The sequence below is a fragment of the Pimephales promelas genome, chromosome 9, assembly GCF_988280905.1.
Source record: "Pimephales promelas chromosome 9, fPimPro1.hap1.1, whole genome shotgun sequence".
NCBI lineage: Eukaryota > Metazoa > Chordata > Actinopteri > Cypriniformes > Leuciscidae > Pimephales > Pimephales promelas.
The window spans coordinates 20,852,887-20,872,360 of record NC_142777.1 but is presented as its reverse complement, the minus strand read 5'-3'; the positions used below and the strand labels follow the sequence as shown (position 1 = coordinate 20,872,360).

Below are 19,474 nucleotides of genomic sequence, written 5' to 3'. Positions count from 1 at the left end.
TTTTTTTTTAGTTTCGATATCTCAGCTCTGGAAGGGGCTAGAGCCTCCATTGTTGCACTCAGGTCTAAGTCTCATGGCCCTCTATCAGAATCCAGAGTTTTGGGAAGATTGGAGAAACTTAATTTTTTGCCCAAAAAAAAAAAACGTAAGGGGTACCACTGTCGTTTTTTTTTTGGGCCGAATTTTTGAGTTTCGATATCTCAGGTCTGGAAGGGGCTAGAACGTCCATTTTTGCACTCAGGTGTAAGTCTCATGGCCCTCTATCAGAATCCAGAGTTTTGGGAAGATTGGAGAAACTTAATTTTTCGCCCGAAAAAAACAAAACGTAAGGGGTACCACTGTCGTTTTTTTTTTTCGGGCCGAATTTTTGAGTTGCGATATCTCAGCTCTGGAAGGGGCTAGAGACTCCATTTTTGCACTCAGTTCTAAGGGGCCGAATTTTCCGAAAATTCGGGCCGAATTTTCCCCAGATAGGGGAAGTCTTCCTTTTTTTGGCTGTTGCCATTGCTCTAAATACAAACCCTTCACCAAACACCAACACCCTATCCCTCTCTCCTAATCCCACCCTAAATCCAAATACCAACACCAAATTACCTTAAATCCACCAAAGTGCAAAGATTTTACAAAAACAAAAAGACAAAGCAAAAAAGAATAGACTAAGTAGTGAAAAATAAATTTTGGATATTTAATGGATTATATTTATTAACTTTCAAAGTACAGCACTCTCCTCAAACACCCATCCACCAGACTAAGGCAACATTGACTCGTTAAATAAGATCTGGAGTTCGAGCCTTCTGACACCCAAAGCGAAACTCGCACGTGATCGGACAGAGAGTGAGGCTTCATTTGTCATCGATCACGTGACTCTGGAAAAACCAATAAAAACCCCGATACGGGGCTTCACTAGAAATTGTGTCGTATATGTGATACGCGCATTGAAGCTTCAGTGTCATACGTAACATTAGACCCTTCCAGAGCTGAGATATTGAGATCTCACTTAGCACTTATGCCATTATAAATATCTCAATATATCAGCTTTGGAAGGGTCTAGAGCCTCCATTTTTGCACTCAGGTCTAAGTCTCATGGCCCTCTATCAGAATCCAGAGTTTTGAGAAGATTGGAGAAACTTATTTTTTCGCAACTAAAAAAAAAAACGACAGTGATACCCCTCTCGTTTTTTTTTTTTTTTTTTTGGTGCGAAAAAATAAGTTTCTCGAATCTTCTCAAAACTCTGGATTCTGATAGAGGGCCATGAGACTTAGACCTGAGTGCAAAAATGAAGTCTCTAGACCCTTCCAGAGCTGAGATATTGAGATCTCACATAGCATTTATGCCATTATAAATATCTCAATATCTCAGCTCTGGAAGGGTCTAGAGCCTCCATTTTTGCACTCAGGTCTGAGATATTGAGATCCCTCAAACCCACTATTTTTATAATGGCATAAATGCATAGTATTAGTAGACTGAGAGGGTTAGGGTCACAATAAGTTGACATGTTGCAAAGTTAGTCAGTCGAATGTCTGTTGGAGGACCACATTAAATTGTTTGCAGATACAAAGAATACAAAAGATGGCAGTCTATGAACAGCATGTTCAAAAGGGACATTCAAAATCAAATGCTACCAAATATTCTTAATTCAATGTTTAAAACATTTGTTTTTCAACCCTGAGTGACTCACACTGTTTTCCCCAATATCAAAATTGTGATATGAGCTCTACTGTTCTGAAGAGACCTACAGTATTGACCCAATATCCCCATGCTCATGAACTTATATATAAGGGAAACAATCACCCTTTAAAGCCCTTTACCTGTGATTGCTCTTGTTGTCCAATCAGCATTCATGCTTTTAGCAACTCTTCCACTTGGCACAGGGCAAACAGATCTGTCTGTCTCAATGTTTGTCATTGTCAGTTGCTTAACCATTTATCAGCGGTCAGTAAGTGCACTGGCAGCTGGGACTTACTCGGCCATGAGTAAAAAAAAAAGAAGCATGTTCAAAAGGAATCAGGCAGCATTATTAACACACACACACACACACACACACAGTTTGTTTTTTGTTTTTTTTCCACAAACCCCAGTGACCTGTTTAAATGTTAGCATTGCCTCCCTCTGTGTGAAATGTGTAAGTGTCCCTCCTCCTCTTTGGGGCAGCACAGCACACACAACTGCCAGAAAAGTCCTCCTCACAAGGGGCAGGGCAAGTTAAGACAAACCAGGATAGAGTAAAGTAGGCAGTAAAACTAGTGCGGTTGTGGGCTGACATGTCATTTGAGCTAGAGGAAGGCAGGGGCAAACTTGAGACAGGACTTGGGAAGGACTGACTTGGATCTCTCTGAGCTTGCAAGCTTTTTAAAGAAATCCGTGGAGAGGTGTGAGTGTATGTGTTTGCATTAAAGCCCTAAGAAGAAAGGCATTACTTACATAACGTGACTTTACATCTGCCAGGCTTTCACCACACGGTAAGTTTTAGTTTCTGTGTTTAGGGTCTGTGCACACATACATGATTTTAGATGATTTGTCATTGCTCATGTGTGTTTACACAGTCATATTTGTAAATACTTTTATTTAAGACATATTATTCCAAAAGGAGAGTAAAATATGAAATTAATTTATGATCATTGCATGTGCAAAGACTAATATTAATGAAATCCTCTCACTCGTTACAGTAAGAGTAATAGATTTTGGCTCACTATTATACAAGCTGTGATGTAACTGAGCCTCAAAGTTGCTTGTCAAGTCCGAGCCCTCAGGGCCACAGCTCACAGCCTTATGCATGTCACTCTTCTCTGCCTGTGTGACTGACTCCTTAACCTCCTGAGACCCTGCGTGCACATACGGGGACATCACATTTTTGGTTCTGTGCAGCATAATACTTAATTCTGTGTGACTGGAACATGTTTTTAACAAACGAGGACACTTACACTGCCATCTGGTGGCGTCAGAAGAGAAAAAAAATTAACATAAATAATTTAAAGATGGCAGAGAAAACAGGTCACATGTCACGCAGCCACTCCAGACCAAAACTTCCACAAGGTAAACAATCTAATAACATTTCATTGTTGATTCTTGTTAAGTTATGCATAATAGTGTTGTATGTTTGAAACGGCATGCACATTTGACAAAATTTTGTAAAAATAAAGATTTACCAAGCTGCTAAAGTTGATGTCCCCATATGTGGACATTGGGACTAAGCTTCGTTGAAACTTGCAAAAAAAATGAAAATTTGTAGTTGCATTGAGCTTCGTGGCAGGCTCACACACTCGAGCGCGCGCACACACACACACACACTCAACGGGGCGGGGCTTCACTCACGATCGCGCATGCACACATACACACACTTGCTCACTCGCACACACACACACACGCGCGCACTCTCTCTCTCTCTCTCTCGCTCGCTCACTCACTCGCTATCGCTTACACACACATCACTCACTCGCGATCGCGCGCACACACACACACATACGCTCTCTCTTGCTCGATATCCACCGTGGTGGAGCTCTGAAAATCAAAAAATCCCCTGAAAAAGATGGGCTGATTTTTAGAATTGCGCATCCAATGGTGCACCTCTCCTGGGCACGAATAAAGCCCATGGAGGGTTCAGGGGCAACAGTTACACAGTCTTTCACACCGGTTAAGTGTGATCCACTGTTCCCACAGATAAAAAGAACATTTCTAGTTTGGAGAAGCAGAAATTTTGGAGCATTGCAAAAAAGAAATCAAATTTTCAATTTGTTTTGGATATGTTTTTTTATGTGGATATTATATATTATTATGGATATTATATTTCATTATTATATTTATTTTGTTTTTCCATATCAATTTTCAGAAGTTATGCATGCAAGAGTAACAATGAAAAATGTTCAGGCACAATGCTCATGCAGTAAAAAAAAAATAGATTTGCACTTTTTTACACAATGGTGTATTGATTGTTTTCTGTGCATACAGACAATTTTTTGTTTTTTGTTTTTTCAAAAAGTGCTTCATGTTCAAATATAATATCTGGTTATATTTCTTGCTCCCTCCTAACCCCAAAAAGCTAAGAAATCTAAAAGCACACCAAACCAAAACTCAGGTCTCAAGTAGTTAAGATAGACCCACTGTCCTTGCATGAGGACATCATTTTATGCAAAAACTACTTCCTGTACAAAAACAAATTTTAGTTATTATACTTATTAGGTCCTACTTGTCCCAAATAGCAAGAAAAATTATAAAATGCACACCAGGCAAACTCTCGGGTCTCAGGAGGTTAACACCTTTCACAGGTTGTAAGCAGACACAGTGTAATGCTAATGCCAAGCCATTTGCTTATACACATCACAATGTGCTAAATCTTTCTTTTTTTTTTTTTTTACAAAATGTGTTTTGCATGTAAAATAGATTATTTAGAAAGCAGTTTTAGTGCAACTTTGGTTTGCATATTCATTTACATGCAAAACAGGAAAAAAATTGATTCTCTAAAGCTGTTATATATGCTGTTTGTATATACATATACATATATATTCTACTGTTTAAAAGTTTTGGGTTGTTAAAATTTTTTAAATGATTTTGAAGGCCTTTATTTGTTCAAAATAGAGCAAACCAAATACCACTGGAAAATATTACAATTTAAAATAACTTTTTTTCTATTTGAATATCAATCATTTAATCAGAATCAGTTTTTTTTTCTTTTCTATTGCAATTTATTTCTATGATGTCAAAACTGATTACTCCAGTCTTCAGTGTCACTGTCACATGATCCTTCAGAAATCATTCTAATATGCTGATTTGCTGCTCAAAAAACACAAATATTTAATTTTTAAATAGAAATATTTTATAACATTATACATATTTTTACTGTCACTTATGATTGTTGTGTGCTGAATGAAACTATTAATCAATTTTAAAAAAATGTACTGACATGAAACTTCTGAAAGGGTTGTCTTTTAAATTATATATATATATATATATATATATAGCATTTATTTTTAAAGAGACAGTGCTATAACTAAAATGGATTTAATTTTACAAATGTTACAAAGATCATTGAACGAGGACCCTAGTGTTAACCTCAGTTTGCATTGCAGACTACATACTTTAAATACTTAAAAAAAAAACTTTATATAAACCCATTCTACTTCATTCGCATAAAGAACTTTAATAATGAACTTGTAAGCCATTAAAATAAACCAACAAGCTTAAGGCTTTAAATGCAAAAAAGCACACTGGCCAATAAGTGATGTGCCAAATATCTACGCCTATGGAATGAAATGAAAGCACTTTATCCCACTATTATGCAATAATGCCCTAGGCTTATGTAGATTGGGCAATACTAAAACTTGCTGCTTAAACTGCAGATATGTGCATGTGAGAACAAAGGCTGAAAGTGTTGTTGAATAATAAAGTTGTCATTTTGCATGCCTCAGCTCCACTTCGGTTCCCAATACTGATCTTGCAGAATCGAATCTTTACTTTGTGCATTTCTTCTGCACAGTCTGCACATAATCTTTTCTGCATGATTTGACTATGTAAAACATAGTAAAGAAAATAAATCATCTTCAGAAATCTTTCTTTTGGTACATACTCAACACTAAAAAACAAATATACATAGTGAACTTGATTTATTTATTTGAGAAATATTCTCTTGACAGTTTGTGCTAACAGGAAGAATGCTGGAACATTGCCTTACATTTTGCCGCTCCCTTGTGAGGAGGAAGAATGTGGACCAGGACTGTCTGGAGGAGTCCAAGCTGTGCCGCTGCCTCTCTACTGTCGATCTCATTGCCCTCGGGGTGGGAAGTACACTGGGGGCCGGTGTCTATGTGCTTGCTGGGGAGGTGGCCAAAGGCAATTCTGGCCCCAGTATTGTGGTTTCCTTCCTCATCGCAGCTCTAGCATCTGTGATGGCCGGCCTGTGTTATGCTGAGTTTGGTGCACGGGTACCCAAGACGGGCTCGGCCTATCTGTACAGCTATGTGACCGTGGGGGAGCTCTGGGCCTTCATCACAGGATGGAACCTCATTTTGTCATACGTCATTGGTAATTATGGATTAGTCATATTTTAAAGCAAAAATATAACAAATAAAATGATATTTTTCAAACATAAACTGATGTTTGGTTGGCACAGGAACCTCTAGTGTGGCACGTGCCTGGAGTGGGACGTTTGATGAGCTTATAGGGGGCCACATTGAAAAGTTCTGCAAATTTTACTTCAAAATGAATTTTCCTGGCCTGGCAGAGTACCCTGATTTCTTTGCTGTCTGCCTGATCTTACTACTGTCAGGTAAAAAAAAAAAAGTCTGTTAAAAAAACAAAATTATATTCTTCCTTGTTCTAGCATGCTCTATTCTGTGTTGTTGCTCATTGTTGGGTAAGTTACTCTAAAAAAGTAATGAATTGCTACTAATTCCATCTTCAACTGTGTTATTAGATTACAATACTAATTACTCTTTTAAAAGTATTTCATTACTTATTACTGATTACTTTCTAAATCCCATATGACGCTTGAACAGTTGAACAATAGAAGAATAGACATGAAACTGCTCTTTTAATTCTTTCAAATAAATAATATAAAATTGCATAAAATATTTTTGAACTGAGCAAAGTGTGAGCAAAGTTTTTAAAGGGAGATGGTTACATAAAAAAACTAATTTTAAAATTAGAGGTTAAATGTTGATGTTAAATCCACTATTATTATAAAATAGTTCTAGTCCATTAAATCATAAGTAACTAATCAAAACTTACTTACTCCCTTACTTTACTTTTTCAAGGGGAAAATTATATTACAGTAATTAATGCATTACACCCAACAATGGTTAGATTACTCATTTGTAAGTCACTTTGCATAAACGCATCTGCTAAATGAATAAATGTTTGAATGTCTTGCACCATTTAAGTTAAGTACTATTGGAAAAACTATTAAACAAATGATGTTTTTTTTTTTCATGTCTGTCACTGTGATTCTTTTATTCACAGGTCTTCTCTCCTTTGGGGTGAAAGAATCAGCTTGGGTCAACAAAATTTTCACAGCTGTAAATGTGCTGGTGCTGATCTTTGTTATTATCTCTGGATTCGTCAAAGGAGATGCGCTCAATTGGAACATTTCAGAAGAATCTCTCATAAACATCACCATTGTCAGAAGGTGAAGAATCTCTCTTTCTTATTCCTTCTCTTCTTTCATATGTTGATGAATTATGCAGCCTGATATGTGAATTATGATCATAACCATTCAAATATGAAAATACACTTCAATCTCCTTACAGGAATTTCTCACACACTGTTAATGTCACCAGCGATTACGGGGTAGGGGGCTTTTTGCCTTATGGCTTTAGCGGGACACTTGCTGGCGCGGCCACATGCTTTTACGCCTTTGTGGGATTTGACTGCATTGCAACCACAGGTATACAGTCACGCACAGTTATTTTCATTCCTCCAATCTGATCTTGAGTTCCAAGTGTGTTGATGTTTGTGATTCTGACCAGGTGAGGAGGTGAAGAATCCCCAGAGGGCTATTCCCATTGGTATAGTTGTTTCCCTGCTGGTCTGCTTCCTTGCCTACTTTGGAGTGTCAGCGGCACTCACCCTCATGATGCCCTACTACCTGCTGGATGAGAGGAGTCCTCTACCTTTGGCTTTTGAATATGTGGGCTGGGGGCCTGCGAAATATGTAGTAGCGGCAGGATCGCTCTGTGCTCTCTCAACCAGGTAAACATCTTTCTTTGTTCCCATAATGTTGTTCTGCTGGCCAAGTCATCTCACAAGACGGTATATTGAGATAGCATACTCGTATCAAACATTGGGAATACTTACAAAAAAAGTGCATTTATTAATTTTGTAATTTGTTTGTTATTCGGTTAAACACAACACTTTCCTAATTCATTTGGAATTCTCATGGAGTTCTTAGTTGGGTTTGTGGTGGTCTGATTATATGCTTTGCATCCCTAATGACTTTTTGATGGTGGTTTGTTTGAAAGAGAGCAATTTAAATAGTTATACATAGCATTTAATTAATCACGTTATTTTTTTTTTTAGCTTTTATATGATACAAGTTTTAACTTGCTCTATTTCAGAACAAAATTGTCATGTGGAATGAGTTTCTGTTTTTTCCTGGTGATATAAATCAGTAAGAATATTGTTTGGCATTAAGCAAAGCTGCATGAATTACACTCCACGGTATTTTTGGAATTATTATTAGATTTTCTCTAATATTAATCTTGATTAAGTTTAAAAACATCCTGGTGTGTGATTGGTAAAGTATACACCTCTTTTCTTGAACCCATGGAGTGCAACAGTGCTTCCAGCAGCGTTGGTTCCGGAAGTTTTTTTCCCTATTCATTTGTCCCAAAGGTATTTCAAAAAGTCTTTGTTAATGCATTTTAAGTCACTAAGCAAGCCAACCAGCTACTAAGTGAATCATAATGTTACAAACTTTGATTTGGATCAAAAAAAGTATTCAGACAAAATTACAAAGGTACAAGACAATCTCATGAAGCATTGCAAGCAGCATAATCAAATTAAGAAAGATGGAGTAATAAAACGACACTCGGTTACTTACGTAACCTCAGAATTCTCTAGCAGAGGAAACGAGTGTATGGGAAAATCCCTTTTCTCGAGAATACTGCAGCCAAAAATTTATCCTTTGATTTTTCTTATATGAAAAACACATTGTTGCACGGAGCAGAGCTTGGCGAGGCAGCTGGTATGCCTTTTGGTCGCTCTGTGGCAAATGCTGCAACCAATCGATGGACTGGTCATGACGTAAGCACCAATGAGGGAGCGCAGGCACCCTTGTGTGTCATGTCCCGCCAAAATAGGCGTGGCTTATTCCTATGTAAGCCGAGTCCAGAACGCAGCACTGCCTTGCCTACCTCTACTCATTGCAACAATACATTTTACATATTATTTACTTGTTCAGATGACATTTTCCTTGTTAGTAGTGAGTCTGAATGCCAGTATCAACACTGTTGATTGACAGCTGTAGTCTCCTCAATGTGTTCTTCCGCAATGTGTTGTGTAGAGGGTGTCGAACTACAACTCACGTAAAGTTGATAATTCTGCGAATGACTGCAATTGCAGATTTCAAACAGCTTTTAAAAATCTATTTCCTTATGGAGAAAATGAATGGAGTTTTTACTTCCAGAACTCGACTGTTGCACTCTATTGCTATAAAAGACCAAAATTGGGTAAATTATTACCCAAGACCAATCATTTTGATTCAAACTACTTTTCTTATGAATTCTCGTGGCATTAAAGCTGCAGTAGGTAACTTGTTAACATTTTTTTTTTTTTTTACATATTTGTTAAAACTGTCATTATGTCCTGGTAGACTATGAGATAGATGATCTGTGAAATAAATCAAGCTCCTCTGGCTCCTCCCAGTGGTCCTATTGCCATTTGCAGAAATACAACGCTCCCGGTCAGAAACAACCACATCAGTGCCAGGAGGAGTGTCTAAAGCTGCCTTTCCACTGCACACGAAAAACGACCACCATCATACCGGAAGTCATTCATTTCCAATGGAGAGTCGTACGGGAGCTGCGGGGAGTTCCGATCATATACATATGCGGAAAATTCGGATCCGATTTGAGCTTTGAACTGTTGAAATATCTGAACTTCTGCTGCTAGACCGTATGTGACCGGGCAACCGGATGTGATGTATTCTAATAAAAACTATGAGCGCGAGGCTAGAATTACAAATATTTTAACTCTTTAGTGTTTTTATGTAAACGCTCTTTTTGTAAAATATTGGTTATAATTAACTACAGCAGAAAAAAATATTTTATAATTATTCAGACGATATTTATATTGATTAGCTCTATAAAATCTACTAGCCTATGTTTTTATTTGAGATGTATTGAGGGTCATTTGTTTTGTGTAGATATATTTATGCATGCATTACATTCATTAAAATCATTAATTTTACCGAGGGATTGAGATTGAATATCCGACGGTAACGCGTGCTTCACGACCAATTTCAAAGTTCTGTGTGACTGACACTAGGGAGCAAAATACAACAATCATATGCGAATGTCGTGTGCAGTGGAAAGGCGGCTTTAGCAGTGTCAATCACGCTCATGTACGCGCTGATCACAAGGGGGTAATCCATCGACCGGAAGTTGAAGCCTCGCGGGAGCTGCCATCTTCCAATTGACTCCCATTCATTTTGGTGTCACTTTGACAGCGAATAACTTTACATCTGAGGCGTTTGAAGAGCCCATTTGTCCTTTATTTATTTCTAAAGAAACACGACAATGTATAAAATGCTCCATTACCTTGTAGCTTATGTTATGGCCCCGTAGAAGCAGTTTTAGTGAAAGTAGGCAGACAGATTTCTCATGCCACAACCACTAGAAGACAGACGGGGTGCTCTCGTCACATCTACTTTGGCAAGCTCTGTTTGAGTCTGCGCGTCAGGGATGGAAGTGCTTAAAAAAATAAAAAATAAAAAAAATCGCCAAAAACGGGCTTCAATCGTCTCAATGGAGTTCCAATGAGATAGCTCTGTCCATTTCTTATACTGTTTTGTGTGTTGTCCGTGAGGGGCTGCTGGCTTATACCTAAATTTTGTATTTGTTGTTGAACGTTCGCCGGTTCCCGGCTCCTTTTTCCCAAAACTACTGAACTCGTTACAAATACAGGCCTACTAGCAAACCTTATCTAGCATTAGGCGTACATATCTATAGAGTAATTACTTCAATTATATTACATAAGTTACGTTATCGATATATTATCTTACTAGCTATTTATAACTTATAGAAAGGTGCAACGTTATAAATTTCCTTTACATGTATTGTAATGATTTGAGGACCAAGTTTGTAGTCAAAGTATGGGCAGGCCTTAGTCCAGTGTTTCCCAACCCTGTTCCTGGCGGCACACCAACCCTGCGTGTTTTCTTTGTCTCCCTTATCAAACACACCTGACTCAACCCATCAGCTCATAATCAGGTGGGTTAATGAGCTGATGGGTTGAATCGGGTGTGTTTGATTAGGGAGACAAAGAAAACACGCAGTGTTGGTGTGCCGCCAGGAACAGGGTTGGGAAACACTGCCTTAGTCAATGTAAAGCATATTGTTGATGTTTCATCCCAACTAGTGAATGTGCCATACAACTTATTATCCGCCGTTGTCCCTGCTTACTAGCCTGCTCGTTCACGTCAGGCTCCGCTGTGGGGGAGGGCTGTAGCGCAGCAGAGAGCAAGGGGGTGGGACCTGTAAGTTGTGCTTGTTCAAATTTTCAGGCTAAGTCAACATTTTCTCAAAACTTTCTACTGCAGCTTTAATTGAAAAAAAAAAAAAATTAGGACACCATGGCATAGCCTATAGCAGTGTTTCCCAACCCTGTTCCTGGCGGCACACCAACACTGCGCGTATTCTTTGTCTCCCTAATCAAACACACCTGATTCAACCCATCAGCTCATTAACCCATCTGATTATGAGCTGATGAGTTGAATCTGGTGTGTTTGATAAGGGAGACATAGAATATGCGCAGTGTTGGTGTGCCGCCAGGAACAGGGTTAGGAAACACTGGCCTATAGGCCATGTGCAGAGCTCCCAGGAAAAAAAAGAAAAGATTTAACTGCAGTCTGGTCCCATTTGCTTCATTTGCTATGTGCTATGTCAAATTTTATATTTCCTAGTCAACATGAAACAGGATTTTGCAACCTTTATTACTTCTGTAATGTGTTGTTTTTTAGACTCAAACTGAATATTCACAAATAACAAAATGTAGCTGACTTTATTCTGTCCTTTGGGAATTAATTCAGTGAAAATGTTGTCTATATATCCTGTGATTGGAGGGCAGGAGCTAAAAGGCCGTAAAAGGCCGGTGATGTCAGTCGAAACAACAATGTAGTTTTCTGTGGAATAACATAAATTCTTTAATCATGCATAAGAAGACCAGAAATGTGTTAAGAAAGTAAACAGTGTTAATTTTGATTTCATGTTGACTTTAAAATAAAATCAGTATTTGTGGACACCTGTAATAGTACACAGCATTGAAGTTTTTGGGATCAGATCTGCAGCATGTGATTAATTGACACTTTGCTTCTGCTGATGTGTTTGCCTCACATGCAGTCTGCTGGGCTCCATTTTCCCAATGCCGCGTGTAATCTATGCTATGGCACAGGATGGGGTGCTTTTCAAAGTGTTAGCCCAAATCAATCCTAAGACGAAGACCCCTCTTATTGCTACAATGTCTTCAGGTGTAGTTGCAGGTGAGAGATGGAGGCACGATTGCTATGCAAACTGCCAATGTGATCCACCAGGCAAATGTGAAAAAGAGTGGAATTGTGAAAAAAACCTGGAAATGTCAAGAATTTTTTTAAAGAAAGAAATGTTCTTGTATATTTCAGGCCTGGATAATTCGTGTCTATTTATACTCATCTCCAAAATATTTTTTGAGTTTAATCTTTATATAAAAATATTTGCTCCTTCACACTTGCCGGTGTTGGTTAATGTGTTTTTTTCCTTCCAGAGTTGCAGGTATCTGAACCATGACTCCTTTTTTTTTTTAGCCTGTTGGGTTCTTTGTTCCCTCTTCCCCGCATTCTGTTTGCCATGGCAAGAGATGGTGTGCTATTCAGATTTCTTTCCAAAGTGAGTAAGCGTCAGTCGCCAGTGGCTGCCACTATGGCAGCGGGCACTACCGCGGGTAAGCTAAGATCGAGGTAGGCCTGGCATGGCCTGCTGTCCCGTTTGTGTCAGCCTGGTGGAGGTGCAGTGTGCCTGCTTAATTACCCTGTTAATGGAAGCATGCTTTCTATGGAAGCTTATTTCCGTCAAAGAATAAAAAATAAAAAAAGGTTATTGCGACTTTTTGCGACTCTGAATTGTGAGAAAAAAAGTCAGAAGTATGTGATATAAACTTGCAATTGTGAGTTAGAAAGTCAGAATTGCATTATATAAAGTCAAAATTGCGAGATATAAACTAAAGTTTTTTTTTCTCAGAATTGTAAGTTTAGATTTCGTATACTGTTTTTATAACACTCAGTTGTCAGAATTGTGAGATATAAACTAAAATGTGACTTTAAATGTGACTTTTTGTCGCCTTGCTTTTGGCTTGCTCAGTTGGGGTTATTTAATATTTAACAATATTATTGATCTGTGTTGTACTACTTTCATGTTATCACTGTGAAGCTGCTTTGATACAATCTGTGAAAAGCGCTATATAAATAAATGTGACTTGACTTGACTTTATAACTGACAATTGCGAGTACCTCACAGTTCTGAGAAAGTCAGTTATTCACACATAACTCGCAATTGCAAGTTTATATCTCACAATTCTGATTAAATAGGCTAAGTCAAAATTGAGAGATGTTAACATGCAATTATGAGATTATGGAATTATTATTATTTATTTTTTTTATATCTGTGGCAGAAACAAGCTTCCATAGCTTTCACTGTGGTGTTGGTGGTGGCGATAAAAATCTGTGAATAAATAGTACGTAGCTAATATCTCTGAAAATGTAATTTTGTGCATGCAAAAGTGATATGTAGAGGGCTTGAAAGAAAGGAAATTACCATTGCTTTGTTGGTATATACAGTATATCGTATGTAAATGTACACCAGCATATATGTATGTGTCAGGTGCAGATTTCTGATGAAAGCTGCAGAGAGATTCTTAGTATTTCCCCTACTGTGTGTTAATACAGCACTTTGATGCTAGCATGGGGTCAGCCATGCTTATGGATTCTGAGGACTTCTAAGGAATGAAAAAGCAGAGGGGAAGCTTAGTCGGGGCATGAGGACGCAGAGTAGATTTGGTTTTTGGAGCCGCCTGCACATTGCACATATTAATCCCATACCGTACCACTGTATGTTTGTTAGTACACTGCCTTCTTACTGTGAGGAATGTCTGAGCAGCTGTATATGAAGTCATAGGGCACATCTGGTGAAGATTTGATAAGAGGATCCCAATGCTATTGCATCCTGAGTTTAAAGTCATTGATGATGATACTTGGATTGTTTTGGAATCAGGATTTTTAAAATATGAAGATTTAATTTATTAAATGAATACCAATGAAATAATAAACTGTGCATGCTGTGTTGGTGTGTTTATGTCTTTTTGACATCCAAGCCACACTTATAAATGTATTAAATATATTGGATTAAATATCAATGTAATATGAAACAGATTTATTTGAAAAGCATACAACACACTTTTGCCCAAAAAAAAGTTAGCATAGTTTTAAATTATGCAACACAAAACAGTAGATATGCTGTTCACTTTCTGCATGTCCGCTTTGCAAAAATTGCTAAGAGAATTGAAATTATTTCTGAGAAAATAGAGATATTTACAATCGATTTTTATAATAGATTGTCATGCCATAAATGTGTGCGTTATAAGTGTGACTAAGTGTCTAGTTTAAGCCAATGTATGTAAACCATTTCATTTATGCAAGTATGGTTTGTGATATGCATGCATTTAATGTATTATTTTTAAACTCCACCTGATCGACTATTGTTTCATATCAACAGCTATCATGGCTTTTCTGTTTGACTTGAAAGCGCTGGTGGACATGATGTCTATTGGAACTTTGCTGGCGTACTCATTAGTGGCTGCTTGTGTTCTTATCCTCAGGTTAGTAAAACGATTAATTTCAAGAATTGATATAGTCTTGACCAAAATTTGTTAATATTAATATGCATCTTAAATGATGCGCTGACTAGTGGCAGAACTAATCAGACTGGTCAACGTAGTCAACTGGTCAATTTTGCCAAGTAAGACATGGTCATGGATCAACATTTAGTTGATCTTGGAACAACATTCATACCTAAACTTCATCCTAACCATAAATTCTACCTAAAATCTGAGGGAAATGATAACACTGATGTAGAAGCACCTAACCATAAACGAGCCTAAAATCGGATTGGTTGCTTGGAATGTTGATGTACTTGGTAAAAGCCCTAATCAACTAGTTACAAACAAGGTACAATGCTGTGTGTACTATTATTACCAATCTGCCATGTAGTGGTTGTGTCAGTTCTCAGTATAATGTGTGTTTGAAGGATTTGACAGATTTGTTATCTAGACAATTTTCTTGTGATAGTTTCTGCAGAGCTTAAATGATACTGCATGTCACATTTTACAAAAAGATGTAATAGTGTTTTAATCACGTTTCCTGTTTCTAGTGGCATAAGCAGCTGTTCTAATACAAAATGTACTGTGCGTGTCAGGTATCAGCCTGATGCTGGGTTTGAGAAGTCTAGGATCAATGAGGGCAAGGAAGATGTTGGCGAGTCTGAGCTGACAGAGTCTGAGTCTCATCTGAACATGCTGAAGGATAGAGGTGTAACCCTGCGCTCTCTGCTCAACCCTCCACTGCTGCCCACCGAACAGACCTCCTCTGCCGTCAATGCATCTGTTATCATCATGGGTTAGAACTGCAGCAGTCTGAGAGGTTTAAATGTCTTTACTGGTATGTAGTCATCCTGATCTGTGACTGTTTCCCCTGCAGTGCTAATTGTTTGTGTTGTGAGCACACTCAACACATACTACGGACAGGCCGTTATTGCCATGGAGCCTTGGGCCCTGGGGGTCTTGGTCGCATCTTTGTTCATCTTCATCATGTGCATCCTTCTAGTTTGCAGACAACCTCAGACAAGGAAGAAAGTTTCTTTTATGGTATGTAGGTTTAAAATCCAAAAGTTTATCTAAACTTAAAAGATAAAGTAAAAATAGTAATATTGTGAAGTACAGTATAATCATAAATTATTATTTTTGATTTATTTGAATATTTTTTTTAAATGTCATGTAATCCCATGATTTCAAAGCTGAATTGAATTTTCACCTGCCATTATTCCTGTCTTCAGAGTCACATGGTCCTTCAGAAATCATTCTAATATGCGGAGTTGGTTTGATCTTGAATAGAGTTGTGCTGCTTAATATTTTCTTGTTGCAACCATGATAGATTTTTTAGGATTCCTTGATGAGTAAAATGTTTAAAAGAATAGCATTTATTTGAAAAGGAAATCTTTCTTAACATTATTAATGTCTCTGCGGGCACTTTTGGTCGATTTGAGTCCTCCTGAATAAATCCACAACCAGTAGATTCAAGTGTTTGCGACAGTTACACATTTTTTTCAGTAACCACAATTAGTTTTCAGTTAGAAAGGTTGTTTACGCTCTTATTCGTTTTCTGTATTCAACACTCTCTCACGACCAATTCGTACGAATTCGACGAATGATTAAAAAGTGGCTAATTCGTACTAATTCGTACGATTTGTCTAAACCCACGTGATGGTTAGGTTTAGGAGCGGGGTAAGGGGTAGGTCATTTGTACGAATTCATTCGAATTGGCCAATTCGTAAAATATGTACGATTTAGCAAATCGCTCTAATTCATACGAGTGAGGTTGTATGAATTGTTACGAATTAGCCACTTTTTAATCATTCGTCGAATTCGTACGACTTGGTCGTGAGATCGGGTTGCTATATTTTGTTTTCTTTTCCTTTTTCTTTAATGGAACTTAAAAAAAGAAGATGCAGAATGTGCTCTTTTCCATACAATGAAAGGGAATGGTGACCAGTCAAGCAACTAATCATAATTTTGGTCACTTATGCACAAAAAAACATATGACCTCATCAAATGACCTCAAAAACGTGCAATATAGTAAACAAGTGGTATGAACTTCCAACCTTTCACTTTTATTGTATGGAAAATAACGTTGACATTCTGCATAAAATTAGGTTTAAAATAACAAAGGTGAGCAAAGCAAGACAGAATTTTCGTTTTAGGCGTACTATCCCTTTAATAAATGTGGGTCATGTTGAACCGTTGCTGCTGTGTTTATCTTGATGTGTATTCTGCCCAGAACAGCCCTGAGTTTTAGGGTAATAGCCTGTATAAAATATCTGTGTTTGCCAAGCACTCTGTGTTCTTTGGAGGGCCGTTTTGTGTGCTATTCTTATATGACTTGAAAAACAAAGTGATATGACCCGAAAGAGCCTCCATTAATCGTGTTATTTCTTTTTTAGTCTGGGTCATTTCATAAGTGAGTGCTGAGCAGAGTGCAGTCAAGCACATATCTGAATCAGCGTGTCATTTTTGCTTCAGGTTCCTCTGTTGCCCTTTCTACCCATCTTGAGTATATTTGTCAACGTGTATCTCATGGTTCAGCTCAGCGGAGACACGTGGATCCGTTTCTCCATCTGGATGGCCATAGGTACGTGCAATCTTTGGGCACACACACTCGCTGTATAAAGTGTGTCTAAAGGTCTCGCTGCTCTTTTTCTTCTCATTTTTGTTCTTTTTTAGTAAACAATGGCTTAAGTTTGACATGAACATTTTATATAAATCATAATTTTGATATAAATCCACAGGCTTCCTCATTTATTTTGGATATGGAATGTGGCACAGCGATGAACGCAAGAGGCATAAGCAGAACTGTGGTGTTGCAACGGAGAAAAAGAAACTGACATGCAGTGTGGAGTATGTGACACAAACAGAGAAGACTAGCCCATGTTAAGGAGCAGCAAACAAACTGACAGCATCTAGCTGTTATCTACAGCATTCACCGACCAGCTGACTGGCTCTGCATTCAGCTCTGCCTTTACAGTCACTGCCATCATGAACAATCACTGCAGCACTTCAGTGCTGATGCTGTCACTCACATGTGTTGTGATCATATCATGTACATTAGGGGTGCATGATCTGACAATGAAAATTCAATGTATTGACTATGGAATTGCCTCTATTTATACACTCTAAGGGCGTTTTTCAGAACTGTAGATCGCTTGCTTCGTTCCCACACAGGGATTGTTGAATTGTTTCAAAGTTGCAATTTCTTATTGGTGAAAAATTTACAGCCCTGTAGGACATGCGAGCAATTTGCTTTAAATGTGTTTGGAAGCAAAACGGAAAGCGTGTTTTAATTTTCTATAAAGTATTAAGATTTCCACAGTCAGTATCTCAAGGTTATTTCCATTGTTAGTTTCATAAATTAAGGGAGAAAAATATACTAAGCTTATATAATAAAGGTATGGGACAAATGGTAAAGTGGCATTATCAAATAATGTGGAACATTAGAATAGATATTGGTAAAACGAATAATTGCAGATATTGGTGAACATCCAGCTTTTCTTTTTTTTTTTTTTTACTAAAGTTTTTGATTCTAAGAATTATGATTAATTCTATTGACCATATCTTACTGTACGTGCCAGAGATGTTAAGCTGCTTAGATAACACTATTTCCTGTATTATGATAAACACTATACTTCTTATTTTTATCTATGTTACATTTGTTTTATGTAGTTATTGTTACATTTTTGACATATCCAATCTACAGTATTCAAAGGTCAACCTGTTGTTTAACAACCAGGTCTGATGACGTTGAAGAGGAGCAAGTTATGTATGTAATCAGTGTTTTGTCTTGTAAAATGACCTTTTTTCACTTTATTTACTTATATATTTGTTAGACTTTTTCAGAAACTTTTTTTGATGAATAATTATCAGTCGACACTACATAGTTCACCGCAGTCATTCAGTATATGAAAATCTGTGTGAGCCAGTTAAATACATGATGCCAGCAGTGGTCTAAGAATGGACAACCTGCACATCTAAAAGTGTTTCTTCTGCTAACTAGCACTCAAGTTCTTCTCTGCCTTAAACACTCTGTGTAAATGCAATGTAAATGAGTCATGAGAGGCTAAGATTGTGACACAAGGATTAATAAAAATGTGTTAAAGGGACTTTGAAATTAATTTTTGATGTTTTAGCACCTGAAGGGCATCCAAGATGTAGGTGTCTTTGTTTCCACATTATTTTCAATTTTGATATTTTTAGGTTAAACCGTTGTTGTCTGTCAGTCATATAATGGAAGTCTATGGGGATCTCCTAAAAGAGCATGCACAGAGATATGGAATGCCAAAGCTGACTAAATTAAAAATAAATAAATACATAAATAAATATACGAAGAAAAGTAAAAAAGCAAAAATACATAAATAAATACATAAATAAATATACAAAGAAATGTAAAAAAGTGCATATAAATGAGTATTTATACTTTTATTTCCATATTTATGTATAATTGTATTTTTCCACACATTTATGTATTTATTTATTTATACATTTATTTATTTCAACTTTTATTTATTTCCACATTTATTTCAGTATTTATGTTTTTATGTCTACATTTCTTTATTTTCACATTTATTTATTTCTATATTTATTTATTTCCTCATTTCATCATTTCCACATTTATTTATTCCAACATTTCTTTCTCCGTATGTTAATGAGGGGGGCGTGTTTTAACTCAGACATGAGCAATCGATCTCAGAGTGGCAGTGCTGAAGCTTTGAGGCCACAGTGACACCTTGTGGGCAATATCACATTTTAAGTCGTGTATATCACCCTAACTGTATGTAGGGTAGGCTATATAGGGTTTACACATGAATATGATAGCTGACAGCTTGCTTTTGGCTTGTGATTATTGACGATGAGACTCGCACCCCAGCGCAGAACACGGAGAGAAACCAGCGCACATTTTACTGACTCCCACGC

At 37.4% G+C, this 19,474-nt stretch overlaps 1 protein-coding gene across 2 annotated transcripts; it reads left to right on the top strand.

Annotated features, from left to right (window-relative positions):
* The first annotated feature begins 2,183 nt into the window (after positions 1-2,183).
* slc7a2 (solute carrier family 7 member 2) lies at positions 2,184-18,663 on the top strand. 2 transcript variants are annotated; one of them, XM_039665646.2, is made up of 12 exons: positions 2,184-2,460; positions 5,629-6,016; positions 6,105-6,260; positions 6,953-7,118; positions 7,240-7,376; positions 7,459-7,681; positions 12,049-12,188; positions 14,452-14,554; positions 15,151-15,350; positions 15,432-15,598; positions 17,030-17,138; positions 17,296-18,663. In XM_039665646.2, the coding sequence occupies exons 2-12, from the start codon at positions 5,647-5,649 to the stop codon at positions 17,439-17,441; spliced, it is 1,917 nt and encodes a 638-aa protein (XP_039521580.2). In that variant the 5' UTR covers positions 2,184-2,460; positions 5,629-5,646; the 3' UTR covers positions 17,442-18,663. The 2 variants fall into 2 exon arrangements, with proteins under 2 accessions (XP_039521580.2, XP_039521582.2); XM_039665648.2 differs by lacking the exon at positions 12,049-12,188 and adding an exon at positions 12,489-12,625 and having other exon boundaries at positions 2,196-2,460.
* Positions 18,664-19,474: the final 811 nt, after the last annotated feature.